Source organism: Poromitra crassiceps (assembly GCF_964638095.1).
Source record: "Poromitra crassiceps genome assembly, chromosome: 26".
NCBI classification, from domain to species: Eukaryota; Metazoa; Chordata; class Actinopteri; order Beryciformes; family Melamphaidae; genus Poromitra; species Poromitra crassiceps.
The window spans coordinates 19,083,624-19,101,033 of NC_139640.1; the positions used below are offsets into that span (position 1 = coordinate 19,083,624).

The 17,410-nt window shown below is 47.2% G+C and overlaps 1 protein-coding gene across 1 annotated transcript in view; it reads left to right on the forward strand.

The window, feature by feature from the left end:
* LOC310798719 (NLR family CARD domain-containing protein 3-like) overlaps positions 1–10,748 on the forward strand; it is a gene marked incomplete at both ends in the record, with an annotated part of 115,584 nt that extends 104,836 nt beyond the window's left edge. The window contains 2 exons of the mRNA XM_083661273.1: positions 10,304–10,474; positions 10,679–10,748. Of these exons, the coding sequence (XP_083517399.1) occupies positions 10,304–10,474; positions 10,679–10,748 (241 nt within the window). The remainder of the gene's footprint in view (positions 1–10,303; positions 10,475–10,678) is intronic.
* Positions 10,749–17,410: the final 6,662 nt, after the last annotated feature.

Consider the following 17,410-nt stretch of genomic DNA (forward strand, 5'->3'; position numbering starts at 1 on the left):
CACACAGAGAGAGAGTTATGTCCACAGCTGCTGCTGGATCGCACCTCCTTCCCCTGCAAATTAGCATAGGAGGGGAACACCTAACTGGTTTGAGATCAGCGTCTAGCCTCCTCTGCCTCTGCTCGTTTTCCTCCTCTCGTTCGGGCTGGGACGAATGCTGCGACACGACACAGGAACGGGTCCGGCTTGGCTTTGGGACCAGGCGCTGCTGGAACCGGATCGATCATGTTCGTCACGGGTTTGACTAGGCAATCCAGGTTCGCCCTGCAGCAAGGCGAGCAGTGCAGCGCGCCGAGGGGCGTTTCAATGGCGTTTCTCCTCTCTACAAGGAAGCGCGTTTCTCTGTTTTTCCTCCTTTCCTCCTTCTTCCTCATTTCAAACAACAGCTGCGGTATGTGTTTGATAACGTGCTGTCGGCTTGACTTTGAGGCTAGGGACCTGAAAACATGTCACAGGCTGGGGAAGTGTTTGAACTACGCGCTGTACTAATAAAAACAAAAACACGTCAAACACGTCTTTGGCGTGGATGGCTATTTCTGATAACACGTCAAAGACGTCTTTGGCGGTGAATGAGTTAACTACATTGTGCACTACTTCAACCAATCATATCACGACATGACAGCTGTCAATCAATCCTCATTTCGAGGAGAGCATTCTCAGCAGGCAAGATGGCTGCCTACCTGTAACCTGGGCAGACTTGTCTAGTCCATAAATGTTAATATACTTGGCCAATAAGTATGTAACATACAAAATAAAACAAAACGGTAATGTCTTCAGACATTTCAAGCCAACAGGCAGCACTCTCTGCCTCGGCTTGGAAACAGCTGTCCGGAGGCAGACAACCTGCCCTGAGTCCACAGCGCTGTGTTTACATGATATGTTTGTACATAGACTGTTATTGAAATGTGACCGGTAGGTTTCAGATTTGTCCAGTAAAATACATTATTTTGCTGTGCAGATTCTGCCAGTGCCCCCAAGTTCGGTGGGATCCATCGATTTCATTACACCCGTGTCTCCATTCAATGTTGTTTCATCTGTTTTGTAAGGCTTGCCCTGCTTTGAGCTTGAGTAATTCTGTCTGGGAGTGAATTCCATGCCTTCATGGCTCGATTCAGGGCTGAACGCTGCCCTATCTGCGTTCTGCATTTAGGAGCAGTGTATAGACCTCTGCTGGCATGTCTAGTTGAGTAGGCATGTGTGTTTGAGCTAAATCTTAGTCTACTATACAAACAATTAGGTGTTTTTGATGCATTGATATTTCTGAGTCGGCCGAGGAATGATGCTGTCAGCCTCTCTTCTACTTTTAACCAGGATAGCTTGACATGCATTTTATTTATATTGGATCTCATATTACATCTTACCCCAGCCGAATGCTTTATTCTGAACAAGCTGTAATTTTCCTAGATCTTTCTTAGCTGCACTTGACCATATCATGGGACAATAGTCTAAATGTGATCAAACTAGAGTCTGTAGTACTTGTTTGGTCAAATGAGGTGATATAAAAGCAGAGCATATCTTAATAACAGCTATTTATGTTCTCCTCTTAGTACTCAGTTGTTTTTATGACATCTTATGATTTATGATATCCTAGTTGATATATCCACCAGGACCTTGAGTTCATATTTCATTCCCTTCATGTTTTGGAATGACAATAAATATCCTTGAACCTTGAACCTTGATTCCCATTTTACCAACAATATAGTCTATATGCTTTGTCCACGACAGTTTACAGTCTAAAATGACACCAATAAGTTTTGCCTCCACCACCTGCTCAACAGCCACATTGTTCAACACCAGATTCACCTGAGGTGCAGCTCAGCTTCAGTCAGTAGCTTGTGTGCTAGACTGGAACACCCAGCACTGGGAAAGAGTGTTCTCGGTTCGGCAGGCTCTTGAAAGAGTGTTCCTGGCTTACCGAGCTCTGGGGGATATTTGATAGGTCTCATGCAGCAAGAGAAGACTGTGAAATTCCTTACAGAAGCCTGCTGGGAGCCGAGGGGCGCTCATACTAGCTGCCTTAGCTTCAGCGATGGGCCCCGCTTGATGTTGTCTGGTAGAGCGGCACGTCCACCACAGATCCTGGGTTAAAGACAAACCCCCCGTTGTAGACACCGCAGTCCCGGGTCGGATTTGTAGTGAAGTCCCCTTCTGACGATATCTTGTTTGGTCGTTTTAGGAGAATGAAAGAAATGGCTACTGTTAGCCAGGCCACTAGGCTACAGTTAGCCTAGCTTTGGCTATGAGTCCAGTCTTTTAGCGGGCTAGAGAGTTTGGGGCTCTGTAATCGGAGAGTTCCCCGCTCTAAACAAAATAAAAAATGGCTCGCGCCCACACTAAATAGCTAAGCAGCTTTACAAAGAGACAGACTTGTCTTGGCACAAATCAAAAGTTAACGAACAGGATTTCTCCGTGCCTCCGTTTTACTGAGCGCTGTCATATGCCGCCATCTTCACTGGTATCAGGAAGTCAAAGGGCCCTATTGTTGTACGGCGCTATCGGTTGCGCTGCGTATGCGCGCCTCTTATTGCTATCTTCCCAGCGTCTAAGCTATCGTCTGCCTCCACCGTCCAGTTTTGCGCTGTGATGAGACAGGTGTAGGCGTGGCCCAGGCCCAGGTGGGCCTCTAGCCTATCATGTGTCTCGCGCAAGTGTCATTTAGCGCTGTGGGGAAGATACCGTCGGTATGTGGCGAGCGCAAAGAGAGGTTTGGGAGTTGCCCGTTCCAAAATAGGCGTTCCAGCGCAATGTGATAGAAAAAGGGGCCGTGGGTGCTCTCAATTTTAACACCAACAAATAGCTGGTCTTAGCGCAAACAACCCCACTATGCCATGGCGTATGCCTGAGCGCAGACACTCTTCTTTCCTCGGAATGCCACGTTGATTTTCAACTATAGCCTACATTGCAGAAAAAACACATCTTGATTTTAAAATGAGAATTCGTTTGTCATGGTTTTATTAGGCTAGGCTATAATTCCTGACCATACAGGTCTGTGGTGTGTGAGGTAGGCTAACAGTAGATTGCTTGTGGGAAGGTTGTGGACGATTCTGATATAGGCTATTGAAATAGACTAGAATTAAAATCTCACACATCCCTACCCTATAATTAAAGAAACAAATATTTTTCCATGTGTATGTTAGCCTATGAACGAAACGTCTAATTACGGAGTAGGCCTAAGCACACGCTTTGGGACATAACCCACAAACTACCAAACTCCTTTAACCAGGAGGAGGGGAGAATAGAGTAGAATAAATAATATGCTAAATAAATAAATAAATAAATAAATACATACATACATAAATACATAAATACATAAATAAATAAATAAACAAAGAAAGAAAGAAAGACAAGTCAAATCACCAATACACGTGTGTGTGTGTGTGTGTGTGTGTGTGTGCGTGCGTGTGTGCGTGCGTGCGAGCGAGCGAGCGAGCAAACTAACTCATTGATGCGTGATTTTGGAAGGATGAAAGCTCAACTAAATACATGTTAGGATGATGTCATCATTCCTACTATGATGTCATAGATCACTGATGATGTCGCAGACGGTGATGTCATGATTCATAAGTGTCTTAAATCATGTCTCTGATGGCCTTACTGATGATGTCACTACGCAGTGTGATGTCATAGTCGGGACCTATAAGGGTTTGCTCTGCAAGTCCTCTGTAGTTGTTCATAAACTAACCTCACGGCAACCTTCTGCACAGTTCCCATCTTCGAACTTGCAGACTCAGCTATCAAGTGCTACAGCGTTCCTAGTTATGAGATGAGATGAGATGAGATTAACTTTATTGTCCCAGAGGGGAAAATTGCCTTGGGCATATAGTGCCATACACAGCCACATATCGCAAGTACATAGAGGTTTTGACACGATACATACAACAGACAGAAAATACATACAGAAACATAAAGTGTAGTCCCTTGCTAACATGCACACTAAACTTCCACTGGGAAGTTGTGCAAGCGGTGTAGTATAAAAATAAAGACAGCGAATGTAATTGGTTCAACACTTCATCCTAATTGCTCGTAAGCATATTGCACAAATCATCATGGGTTTATTGCACAACCCTCATTGCAATTTCTTCCCATATGATAATGTAAAAGAATAAGAAGATAAAATAAATACAATTTTAGAAGGTACAGACCCCTCCTCAAGAGCAGTGGGGTACTCAACTAATAAAACCAGTAACTCAATATAAAAACGTGTAAGAATAAAAAAAAATTAAGAGAATAAAATAACCATAAAAAAGTGAAAAGAAACCAACCTGCCTTTGACCTGATTTTTAAAAGAGGTTACAGCAGCAGTGAACAGCCTCCTACGACTGAGTCCTTACCCGCTCTTCTTGTGGGGAACAACCACCTAGGGGAAGGGGCAGTACCGGCTGTTTGTTCAGCAATAACACAGAAGTGGGTAGGAAAGAGAGCTTGAAGCGATTGCTCTTACATCTATACGCTCTGTATCGTCTGCCCGAGGGCAGCAGATCATAGTCACAGAATAAAAGGTGAGATGGGTCGTTCAGGATTTTGAGTGATAGGCTGATGACCTGTTTCTCAAAGATTGTTTGGAGCGGGTCATGCCTATGTTCCCCGGGTTCTATGTTCCCCGGGTTCTATGTTCCCCGCTCCTGCTAAAAAGGGTTCTATGTTCCCCGGGTCCTATGTTCCCCGCTCCCGAAAAAGGGTCCTATGTTCCCCGCTCGTATGCGTAAAGTCAGCGAGTGCAAACCACAATATCTCGAGGTTGTGAGACTTCATTGACAGACTGCATGAGGGAAAGCTCGAGTCTATAGGCTCAGATATATGCACACATTCAGCAGCAGGAGCAGCAACATGCTATCCATAATATTACATTTTTCAGAGAGAGAGAGAGAGAGAGAGAGAGAGATCAATATTTGCAACATTCGCGCAGCACAAATCGCCTCTGCCTATATAACCCACAGACATGCATAAGTTCTGTAAAGCGATTCAAATAAATTGTTTAATTTCCCTTTCCTCTGCAACAGGCTACTTCCCACAGGCTACTTCGCAAGCATAATGGGCGAAGAAAAAATAAAGCGAAATAATAAGTGTTATATCACTACGTGGCCGACATATCGTCGCTGTGCAATGAAAACCACCTAAGTCCATTTTTTATGATTTTTACTTTTGAGTATAAATGGAATATATCCATTCTCCTGCATCTACTGGCAGGTTTTGGCGTCTAAATGACCAATAAAAACACGTTTTACTGGGTAAGTATGTAACACGTACCACCATTGGATGCTAGACCCGCCCATCACATCACGTATGTGACAGTCAGACCTCCATGCTCCGCCCCACCTCATGAGGACTTCCCCAGAAAAGTCACCAGGCACGCTGCTGACCCGAATGCCGGCTGTGTTTCGGCTTGGTTTTGTGTGATTCTGGCATCGTCTGACGTAAATAGATCAATAAGGTGTTTTCGGGTTGTCCTTGGGCTGCAAACTCATTTAAAGTATGCAAATCGCAGTTGTTTCTGACAAGAATAATGTCACGTTACTCCGGGACTGCTCAACCCATGACAGAGCCACTCTCCTCGGCTTGGCAGAGTGAAGCTCTCCGCCCGCGCGTCCCCGCTGCCTGGAGCACAGCGGCTCGTGCTAGCGCTCTAAAAGGCAGGCTCCCACACGCTGCTGTCTGGCCGCCAGAAAGTGCTCAAGACTCCGTGTGATAATCCGGTGACAGCATTTGAGCTTATTCAGGTGAGATATTTATAATGTAATGACACATTCAGCGATAAACTGTCTACAATGAAGACATGTGTCAAATATGACAACGTGGTGTTCAGTATTTTATGAGCACGGGGTTTTTTCCGTTTCCTGAAAAGTTGGCGATTTGGAGATAAGTGGCTTTCATTGCACAGCGACGATATGCTTCTCTAGCCTCTGTATAAATGTTGAATTGCTAGGGAAAACTTTCTTATCGTGGCATTGTGCCAGGAAAACATGATAGCCTACTGCGCCATAGCGCATCTCAGAAACTTTTGCAAGCCGAACCCCACATTTTCAAGATGAGCCAGAGAGAGCCAGAGACCCGAGGCAGCTGTGCACTGTAGTATGGAGTCACGCTGAAAAAGGTGCGCTGTCTCTGGGCAGTGGGTGTTGGGTGCTGGGGGTGAAGTGAAGGATGGTTGTGGAGGCGTCCGGCGGTGCGCTACTCGCCGACTTTACGCATACGAGCGGGGAACATAGGACCCGGGGAACATAGGACCCTTTTTCGGGAGCGGGGAACATAGGACCCTTTTTAGCAGGAGCGGGGAACATAGAACCCGGGGAACATAGAACCCGGGGAACATAGGTACGCTCCCGTTTGGAGAGGCGCAAAGTCTCTCTTGCCAATCACTTTCATTGCTGTATTTACAGTTTTTTCAAGTCTCGTTTTGAGCTGTACGGGAAGTGTACCGTACCATGCTGCCATGCCATATCTAATGAGGCTTTCTAGCATGGCATTATAAAAGGTCTCCATGATCTTGGTGCTGACACCATACAGTCTGAGCCTTCTAAGAAAGTGGAGACTTCAGTTTACCAAGTGTGTCTTGGACATTAAGTATCCGCACGTAAATCCACCAGTCTCACAGCAACCTCAACAGTATGAACAACTCAGAAATGGGTTTAGCGGATAAGGTTCCACCGATCAAGGAGGAAGACCCTGAGACGGCAGTTTCCCCGCCGGCCGCTTCAAGTGGCCCACCAGGCGAATCAACGACATGTCTTGTCACCATGGAGACCTTACAAACAGCGCTGCAGACCCTGCAAACGCACACCGCAAACATTCTTTATTGCCTGCTTGACACCCAGAGGGCTCTGGCTTCTGAGGCCGATGATCGGCACGCCCTCCTGGTTAACCGGCTAGATCGGCTCGATGAATGGACCGCCCAGGCCGAGGGGGTTGTCCTTCCGCAGTCTTCCGCTCCCCCTCCTCCTGAGCAGGTCGTCCCCCCAGAGCAAAGGCAGCCACATTTGAGTTCCAGCAGCCATCTGTACCGTGATCAGGCCGGCAAGGTTCACATCACACCAGAGGAGAGGCAACGCCGTTTGGACACCCGGAGCTGCCTGTACTGTGGTCGAGCCGGGCATTACCTCTCCTCCTGCTCCCGGCGTTCAGTAAGTGGGTCCACCACTCGCCGGCCCGTGAGACTCTTAGCGGGTCAAGGCTCTAAGAGTTCAACCCCGAAGCCCATACGGGTGGGCAGCGTTCACGTGACCCAGGAGTGGCAGTGTGTCTCCAAGAGGGTTAAGGAGTTGGAGAGGACTGTCGCTCGTCTCATTGAGAAGTTCAATCCCTGCCTACAGACCAGATCCGTCCCCCCGCAGGGGGCCTCCCAGTCTGCTGGCCTTGAGGCCCAACCTGTGGGTGTCCTACCTCAACTACAGGTCGGGAGGGTAGGCCTTTCTGACCCTCGTCGACGCTTAGCCTACAGGTCTAAGCGTCGACGTTCGGTTCCTGCTCTCGACCAATCCTGGGATTCCTATCTGGCTGCAGAGATTCGGTTGTTCTGCCAGCCCTTTGCCTGGCCTGCCATCCCCCGGGGGAGATCCTCCTGTGGCTCTGCCTTCGGGAACGGCAGCATGGGTTGAGGCTCAGCCTTTAGATTATGCGGAGCCTTCTGGTGCTCCGCTCTCTGAGCTTGCGACACCCCCCTTGGCTCCGTCTTCCAAGTTTGGAGCGTACTCTGTGTACCCGACTCCACCTTCAGAGTCCGCAGCATTTCGGTTGTTGCGTCAGAGACACCATCTGATGATCATTGGACGCCGTAGAGGGGAGGGTACTGTTAGGATGATGTCATCATTCCTACTATGATGTCATAGATCACTGATGATGTCGCAGACGGTGATGATGTCATGATTCATAAGTGTCTTAAATCATGTCTCTGATGGCCTTACTGATGATGTCACTACGCAGTGTGATGTCATAGTCGGGACCTATAAGGGTGTGCTCTGCAGGTCCTCTGTAGTTGTTCATAGACTAACCTCATGGCAACCTTCTGCACAGTTCCCATCTTCGAACTTGCAGACTCAGCTATCAAGTGCTACAGTGTTCCTATCGAGACTTCAGTTTACCAAGTGTGTCTTGGACATCCGCACGTAAATCCACCAGTCTCACAGCAACCTTAACAGTATGAACAACTCCAGAGGACCTGCAGAGCACACCCTTATAGGTTGACGGTTGAAGCCGTCCTCCTAGAGCACAAGGAAGCGGAGGTGACGGGCAGCCTGGGAGAGGCCCGTCCGTGACGACCCTGGCCGGTTGCGGGAAGACGGACCCGCGCCGCTGCTGCTCATTGTTGGACGGGGATGGGGTGGATCGGTTGAGGGGGTAGGGTCCGGGCGGGGTGGGCTGGTGGGGGGTTGGGTTCCGGCGGGGTGTGGGGGGGGGGGGGGTTGTGGCGGGGGTGGAGGGAGAGGGGCTTGTGGAGAAGAGAACTATTGACTCGTCCTCCTGGACCTGGGGAGTGCCCTCGCTGTCCTGGTGGGACGGTCCTGCAATATGAAAATAAAATATTTGTATACTCAATCTGTTTGTCACCGAGTCTGAATGAAGGTTGTTCTATGTGACTGTTTTCACTGATTACAACACCTGCTGTTCTCAATTCCGCAAATGGTGTGCTTGATGCCATGTGACATCCGTGCACAAAGTAGCCTAGTGTCCAACAACAATTTACGCAAACAACAATTTAACAAACATTTTATGCTAATTTTTACTCAGGTGTAGGCTACAACCATAAACACATTTATTGATAGGCTATGGGTAGTGTCCCGCTAGCCTATGGCGATCTATCATTGGTGAACTCCATGCGTAAAGCACGTGTGTCCCAACAAACATTTTATGCACACCGCTGACTTCTACTCAGTATACAACCAAAGACATTTATTGATATGCTATCATTGGGTAGTGTCCTATGGTGATCTATCGTTATTGGATTAGTGAAGTATTTATTATTAAACAAAAGGAATATGGATCATTACCTGCGAGGGGACGAGGGGACCGCGTGCTGCCAGCTTGGATTTGGCTCTGCGCCTGACATTGTACCGTTTCCTGCACTGTTCTCCAGTACGGTCGATGCCAGACGCAGAGCTCATGCTGGCAGCAACGCGCCGCCAGGCCTCGGCCCTCCCGGCGGGGTAGATCCCCTCGCCAAAGAGGACCCTGCTATTGACCTCGACCTGGATGGATATGCATGGATGGATTAATGAATGCATGGATGGATTAATGAATGGGTGAGTGAAAGGGTCATTCTATAGTGATTCAGAATTGATAGTAGTGAAGGATAGATCACCTCGTGCATGAGCACCTCCATCTCATCTTCTCTGAATCTCTGTGCCTGTGGTGTCGCCATGATGATAGCACTGCGCACAGCTGCTGACGCTGTGCTTTTAAGGGGGCAGGCATGATCACAGCTGTGAAAGATGTTTAGCTTAAACACGCCTATACGGAGATGTGCACCGAGATGACGTGAAGCGCAGCGGGCCGACACGCCCACAATTAGGGCTTTGCGCGGCGCTATTCCAGCGCAAAACGGGTGCTAACGCAAAAATACCACCTTCGGAGCCCAAAGACTTTCAGGAAGCCAAAGACTTTGTAAATTGCATAATCATTGTTCACATGTAATTAGATTATTGTTCCCATGTAAATAAATCATTGTTCACTAAATAATTTGTCTGTAATTGAACTGTTTGTACTTTAGTTTTGCTAGAATTTGACAGGATTATCAGAACTATTTTCACAGTAGGTGATAGGGAAACATTTAAATCACTTTAGCCTTTATTTGGACAATCACTAGCTATTCATATACATTTTCATTTAAGTTACACATAGTTATTGTGCATACACAGACAGATGTCATATTCAGATAACCTGTACCTTACATGTGCAGCTCCTCTCTATCTCACACTGTGCCCTGTCACTGTGTCACTGTTCCCTCTACAGGGCCAGAGAGTAGCCTTCAAATGTGCGTCAAGACAGATGTCATCTGATGTGTGTCCTATAAGTATCTCTGACTTTCTGTTTATTGTATGAAAGCCTGTGTATCCATTCGTGAATATGCAAGAGTGCATCTCTTGGCCAAGATCTATACTTCATTTAAGAGGATTTCTGACTCCTGGCTCCATCGTTTTGATCACAAGTCGTTTTCTTCAAGTGGTTCACTGTTTACCTTTTGGCTGTCAATTTCTATTCTATAACAGTAGGTTACTAATCAAATCTGACATGTGGCTTGATTTGTGTGTGTGTGTGTGTGTGTGTGTGTGTGTGTGTGTGTGTGTGTGTGCATGTGCGCATGTGTGTGCAGGCTGTCAGGCTGTCTGCTGACAGAGGAAGGCTATGCTTCTCTGGCCTCAGCTCTGAGCTCCAACCCCTCCCATCTGAAAGAGCTGGACCTGAGCGACAATCATCCAGGAGCCTCAAGAGAACTTCTCTCTGCTGGACTGGAGGATCCACACTGGAGACTGGACTCTCTCAGGTATGGAGAGCCAACGTCTGCTAGAAGGCTGAGAGTCACACACACATTCTCTGTCACACTGAGAAGACAAGGAATACTGTTCAGTGGTTAATGGATGATATCCATATTAAAGGTTATTAAAGGCAGACTATGTAGGATTTGTCAATTGCTGTTAGTAAACACAGCATCCAAAGTTGGCCCCTCTCCTGCTGCTCCACATGCTAGCATGTCAGGTGACACCCCCCTGCCCATGGAGGTCTACTGTCCAAAGGCAGCAGCCCAGAACAGTCTCTAGAGACCAAAACTGTCACGATCAGATACAAATCCTGGACCCAAATGCACGACTCACGAGACAGTTTCCAAAGTCAAAAACTCTTTACTCAAAACACACTCCAACAAACAAAACAGGCAAGATTCAAAAGGGTTTAACTGATGCAGAAAAATACATAACAAGGTCCAAAATCCAATTGCTATGGAGCCGAGCTGTTTCCGGGTGGATGGCAATTACAATCTGGCAGAGAGCTGGTGGAATGGACATGGAGATATACTAGGGGAGCTGATTAGGGAATGAGGAGCAGGTGAGTGGGGATGATTGGCACACAGGTGAAACTACTGAGGGAAGACAGGCAGGTGGGAGTGGCTGGGTCTGGAATGACAGCAGAGTTTGGACAGAGTATAAACAATAAGACTGAATGAATGAGGACTGAATAACTGAATGTAAAAAGTAACATAATAAAGAATGATATTGCAAAACTATGACAAAAACTATAAGAACATATGAAAATGCAGGCAGAGGGCAGAGTCTGTGCAGATAAATAGACCACCACTCACCTCTATTGGCTCATAAGTGATGGGGTTTGATAGAGGTCATGTTTTCGCCCGTCTGTCTGCCCGTCTGCCTGTCTCTCTCTCTGTCTGTCTGTATGTCTGCCTGTCTGTCTGTCACATGGCTGTCTGTCTGCCTGTCTCTCTGTCTGTCTGTCTGTCTATCTGCCTGCCTGTCTCTGTCTGTCTCTCTGTCTGCCTGCCTGCCCATCAGTCTGTCTGTCTGTCTGCCTGTATGTCTGTCTAATGGCTGTCTGTCTGCCTGTCTCTCTGTCTGCCTGTCTGTCTGTCTGTCTGCCTGCCTGTCTCTCTGTCTGTCTGTCTCTTTTTCTGCCTGACTGCCTGTCGGTCTGCCTGTCTGTCTGTCTGTCCGTCCGTCCGTCCGTCCGTCTCTCTGTCTGTCTCTCTCTGTCTGTCTGTCTGTCTGTCTGTCTGTCTGTCTCTCTGTCTGTCTGTCTCTGTCTGTCTCTCTGTGTGTGTGTCTGTCTGTCTGTCTCTCTCTCTGTCTATCTGTCTGTCTCTCTCTCTGTCTGTCTGTCAGTCTGTCTGTCTCTCTCTGTCTCTTTGTCTGTCTGTCTGTCTGTCTGTCTCTCTGTCTGTCTGCCTGTCTGTCTGTCTGTCTGTCTGTCTGTCTCTCTCTCTGTCTGTCTGTCTGCCCGTTCGCTGGCTATCTCAAAAAGTTATGAATGGATTTGCACAAAACTGTGTATAGAAAAGTAAGTCATAGGCCAACTTAGAACTGATTAACTTCCAATGCGCACAGGACAAAAGGGGGCGTGGCCAATCACAAAATGGCCCCTCACTTCCACATGGATTCACATAACACCACAAAACTTAGAGAGGTTGGCGGAGGTATGCGCAATGCACCCTGTTCACATTCACACACAGTCACACCTGGAAGCTGACTAGTCTGATCTGCTCACCACTGATCAGCTCCACTGAAGCAGTTGAGGTTAAGGGCCTTGCTCAAGGGCACCTCAGTGGTGGTAACGAGGGAGGGGCAAGCGCTGCTTTTTCACTTCCCCCACCCAGATTTATCCTGCCGGCCTCCGGATTGAACCAACGAGCCTCCAATCATAAACTCACTTTTCTAACCTTTAGGCCACCACTGCCCACTGAGTCTATCCTCTTTTGTGTGTGTGTGTGTGTGTGTGTGTGTGTGTGTGTGTGTGTGTGTGTGTGTGTGTGTGTGTGTGTGTGTGTGTGTGTGTGCGGGTGTGCGTGTGTGCATGCGTGCGTGCGTGTGCGTGCGTGCGTGCGTGCGTGCGTGTGTTAGGGCTGCTGCGATTTGCGATCAAATCACATATTGACGATTAAAGGGAGTGATCGCCAATTGGCTTTTCTACAGGGATATTTAAGGTGATTTGAACTAATTCTCTATCTTAACTCATTAAGTGCCATAGACGACCTAACTCGTCTTACATAATCCAGCGCTTAAGTGCCAAGGACGGACTAACTCGTCTTACATAAAGATTTTTTTTTTTTGACGGTGGGACATCAATCAACCCCTTTTACATCTTCGAGATAACTATTTGGAGCAAGAGCATGTGTGTAATCTATTTTACCGACCACTAAGTGGCGACAGAGACCGAGAGAAGTCACAGCCACGGGACCCAAAAGCCACAAAAGCAGCCGCCTCCCGCGGAAATGGCTTGGCGATTTTACAGTCAGAAGCCCGGACACACACACACAGAACGGACAGAGATCCCTTCCCCCCAGAGCCGCGCAGCAACGCGCGAACACACACACACACACACACACACACACACACACACACACACACACACACACACACCGCGGGAGCAAGCCAGCCATTCAAGGAAATGGCGACGCGATTTTACAGTAATCCATTTCAGACTCGTCTTGCCCGACAGGCAGACAGGCAGGCAGGCAGCAGCAACGCGCTTCTGACACGCCCGCTGTTAGGAGGAAGGAGGAGAAGACACACGGAGGGAGGAGTTTGAATGAGAGGGGTGTTTCCTGTTGTTATGGAGGAAATTACTGTTCAAAACTATTGTTTAGAATGTCTGACGGTCTTACTGATGCCAAAAATGAATGGTTAAAGTGACTGTTTCACAAAAAGCCATTTATCTCTGAATAAATTTCCAGACGCTGAAACCATGCTGTACTCAACGGCTAATATCTACATAACTACTAACTCTGCAAACTAACTCTTTTAGACAGAGAAAGCACACATTCTATTAGTTATTTTTAGATGATTGATGTTCATGAATTCTTAACAGAAAAGAATCCTCGGCTGTTCTAAAATGAGCCAGAATCGTCAAAAACACCCCTGGCACAACTTACCTACAGGAATGAAAACATGGCTGGCATTCAATGTGTTAAGACATTATAAAAATAATCTCTAGAAGCTGCACCCTACTGTACACTTAGAGATGTTTAAAATCAGCACGAGTGAGGGGGGACAGCCGTGCTTAACGTTAGAGCACTCTGCTCTCTTGTCTCCCTCTCCAGTTTCCTCAATGAGCACTGTCAAGTCAGCCAGAATGTAAAAGTATGTCTTCCGCCGCGGGCTTTCAAAATTAAATGTAACGTTAACCTTAATATAAATTTGAGTAATGCTTTAGTCTAGTTTCACACCATATGTGATCATAACATCACAACCAGTATTGTTGATGTGTAAGCTATTTTATGTAGGTTCCTCATAGTTAAGGCTATGAGTTATTTAAGTTTATTTTGCACTGCATGCTTTTATTTTTAAGGCTAGAAACGGAAGTGGTTGTGTTGTTTGCCGTGCTCTGGTGACACGAGGTTAGCAGCAGCCGTCCCTGTGAATAACATGGCGATCTCATTCCAACTTTACTCCAGCCTCTGTGTTGTGTTACTTTCTATCAAGAGTCAGAGTGCAACAGTGCAACAGTGACTTGACCTGACAGCCAGTGTTAAATCAAAATGAACATGGAAAAGTAGACCACAGAAAACAAGTCATGGAGTTCAGCAAGAGGGAGGCCAGGAGGGAGGCGGCTTCAGAAAGCATGGTCTCGAGTCTTTTCTCATCTAAATGCATAATCTATGTTATAATATAATTATGATATATTATGATAGATTGTTTTTTCCCCTCCAAATTATTAATGCCATTAATTGAGCAGCCCTTGGCAACATGACAGCCCGACCAAAGCTAAGAGGTAAGATGACTATGTCTAACTGTCCATGACATCATTACAGCACAGCAGTGACATCATAACAGCCTGGTGACAATATTACAGCTCAGTGATGTCATTACAGCCCAGTGAAATCATTACAGCTCAGCTGTGACATCATTACAGCTCAGCAGTGACATCATTACAGCTCAGCAGTGACATCATAACAGCCCAGTGACATCATTACAGCTCAGCAGTGACATCATTACAGCTCAGCAGTGGCATCATTACAGTCAAAGTTCTGTCTCTGTTGTGTTGAAGCTCTTTCCAGCAGCAGAGAGCAGACCGCCCTGTGCCCAGCTGTGTGTCCATGAAGACTGACCGGTCTATGGATCAACCTATAAAGTTCAAAGATGGAGCGCCCTCTACTGAGCAAAGGTTAGAATTGAAAACATAAATTTGTTATTATTCAGGGGAGTACTTTACATTACAGCTCGGTAACAACATGGTAATCACGCGTAATAATAATAATAATAACAACCAGGTAAGGCAATAGCTTGGTATTATTAGCAATGGGTATATCTGCGTAATATTAGACTGAGATGTATGTAACAGGGTAATAAGCGGCCAGAAAAAAAGGGTAATAATAACACATTGAAAGATAGCAAATAGGCATCTATGTGTGTGTGTGTGTGTGTGTGTGTGTGTGTGTGTGTGCGTGTGCGTGTGTGTGTGTGTGTGTGTGTGTGTCTGTGTGTGTATGTGTGTCTGTCTGTGTGTGTGTGTGTCTGTGTGTGTGTGTGTGTGTGTGTGTGTGTGTGTGTGTGTGTGTGTGTGCGAGCGAGCAAGCAAACTCATTGATGCGTGATTTTGTAAGGATGAAAGCTCAACTAAATAAATGTGTCTTCGTGCTCATCCCTCCTGTGTGGCAGCGGAGGCTCCGCTCCGCTACGGAGCTGTCCAGTGTGCAACAACAACCTAGCAAGCGCGAAGCGCAGAAGCCGGCCCATCACTGTCCAATGTGCTACGCGTTCTTCCCGATACTACAGTGGTGGGAGAAGATAGCCTATGGCACAGCGGTGGGACAGTGGTGGCAATCTATCCTAATTTGCAGTGTGATTCCCTGCACCTGTTTGGCAGCCTATATAGCATTTGTCCTTTCAGACCTTGCTGCTGATTTCCATGGATGCACTGGATAACTTAACTTACGGATATGGTTAACTTAATTCAACCTGTCAGCGTCAATAATTTAATAGCAATTCATCAACCTGACAAACGAGCGACGGATCGGCTGCTTGTAAGTTGAACAGAACAGCAGTCATTTAATTCATGGGTTACATAATGTAATGTAATTTTAGTCAGTCATTATACATAACAAAATCACAGTAAAAGCCAACAGGCAGAAGCAAAATGCTTATATTATGCCTGACCTAATTTATAATCAGTTAAGTTCTCCTCCAAAATGTCGGTGCATTCACTACTATTAATCCACAATTAAGTGGGAATGGATCTCATGCTGGGAGAGGGGATGGAGGAGCAGAGGCGGGAGAGAGTCTACCGTCCAAGAATGACCTACCTGTCCCAAAGGAAGCCCACACATTTTTTTTTCACTTGCCCAGAATTGCCTTCCCCCAAATGGATTATTTTCACTGAATTTGTAGCATTGTGCTTTAGGAAACTGTTGGCCTGCTTGTCATGTATCAAGGCTGCCTTGCTTCTCACTAATTCCCCTTGCCCTATGAGTCAGTAAAAGCACCCTGCAACTCGTTTTTGAAAAGTAGCTTATCTGCTTATACCCACTCAGCGAGGAGGAGTGACGGAGGCAGCTGCGTCTCACCCACCAGGCTGTCACAGACGTTTGCCATCTCTTAGGAGAAGATCTGCAGACTGGTTCCAGCTCTCCCCATGCACTACCCGTGGCTGTAAAAGTCACTGCTGCTTTATACTTCTATGCCTCCGGGTCATTTCAACACCCCCTCAGTGCTATTGGAGGCATGGCCCAATCCACCATCAGCTCAGCTATACATGCAGTTACAGCTAGCCTAGTCCGAGATGCTCATCGGTATATCGTATGGCTTAATACACCTGGCCGCCAAGCCCGGGTCATGGCTAAATATGGGTTCCCTAAGGTTCTGGGTGCAATCGATTGCACCCACGTGCAACTGCGTGCTCCGTCGCAGGATGCACTGATATACGTGCACCGTAAGGGGACCCATTCCATCAACGTCCAGGTAGTTTGTGATGCTAATTGTCGCATCACACATGCATTCGCAAACTATCCTGGAGGAAGCCATGCCTCCTTCATACTAACCAACTCTGTCATTCCTGCAGTCTTCCGGGGACACCCCGGCATTCCGAAATGTCGGCACTCCGAAATACCGACATTCCGACAAAATTGTCGGAATGGAGATCTGTCTCGCCATTGCGAAATAACCCTAACCCTAACCCTAACGCGGGGGACCGGCTTGAGCTAACCTCTCCCAGCCCCCACGTCTAAACCTAACCTCTCCCACCCCCCATGCCTAAACCTAACCTCCTGCAGACCCTACCCCTAAACCTAACCTCTCCCACCCCCCACGCCTAAACCTAACCTCCCCCAGAACCTAACCCTAAACCTAACCTCTCCCACCCCTGTAGGCTAAATAACTCAAGATGCTATGTCGGAATGGCGGACCTAATATCTTTCGCAATGGCGAAACCTTTTTTGGAGATAAAAAGGGCCACCTCTCCGAAAGCATAGAAGTCAATGATCGGAATGCCGACACTTCGGAATGGCGAGAGGACCCCAGTCTTCCAGGGGGATCCTCCCCCGGAGGCGTGGCTGTTAGGGGACAATGGTTATCCATTGAAGACATGGCTGATGACACCATACATCCAGCCAACAGTACATACTATGGTGTACAATGCTAACCACAAGAGAACACACTCTGTAATAGAGAGAACGTTGGGATTGCTTAAGATGCAATTCAGACGAACTGGCCTGGGCCGCCGGGACGAGCTGTCCCAGGTGCCCGTGTAGCATCAGCCTCAG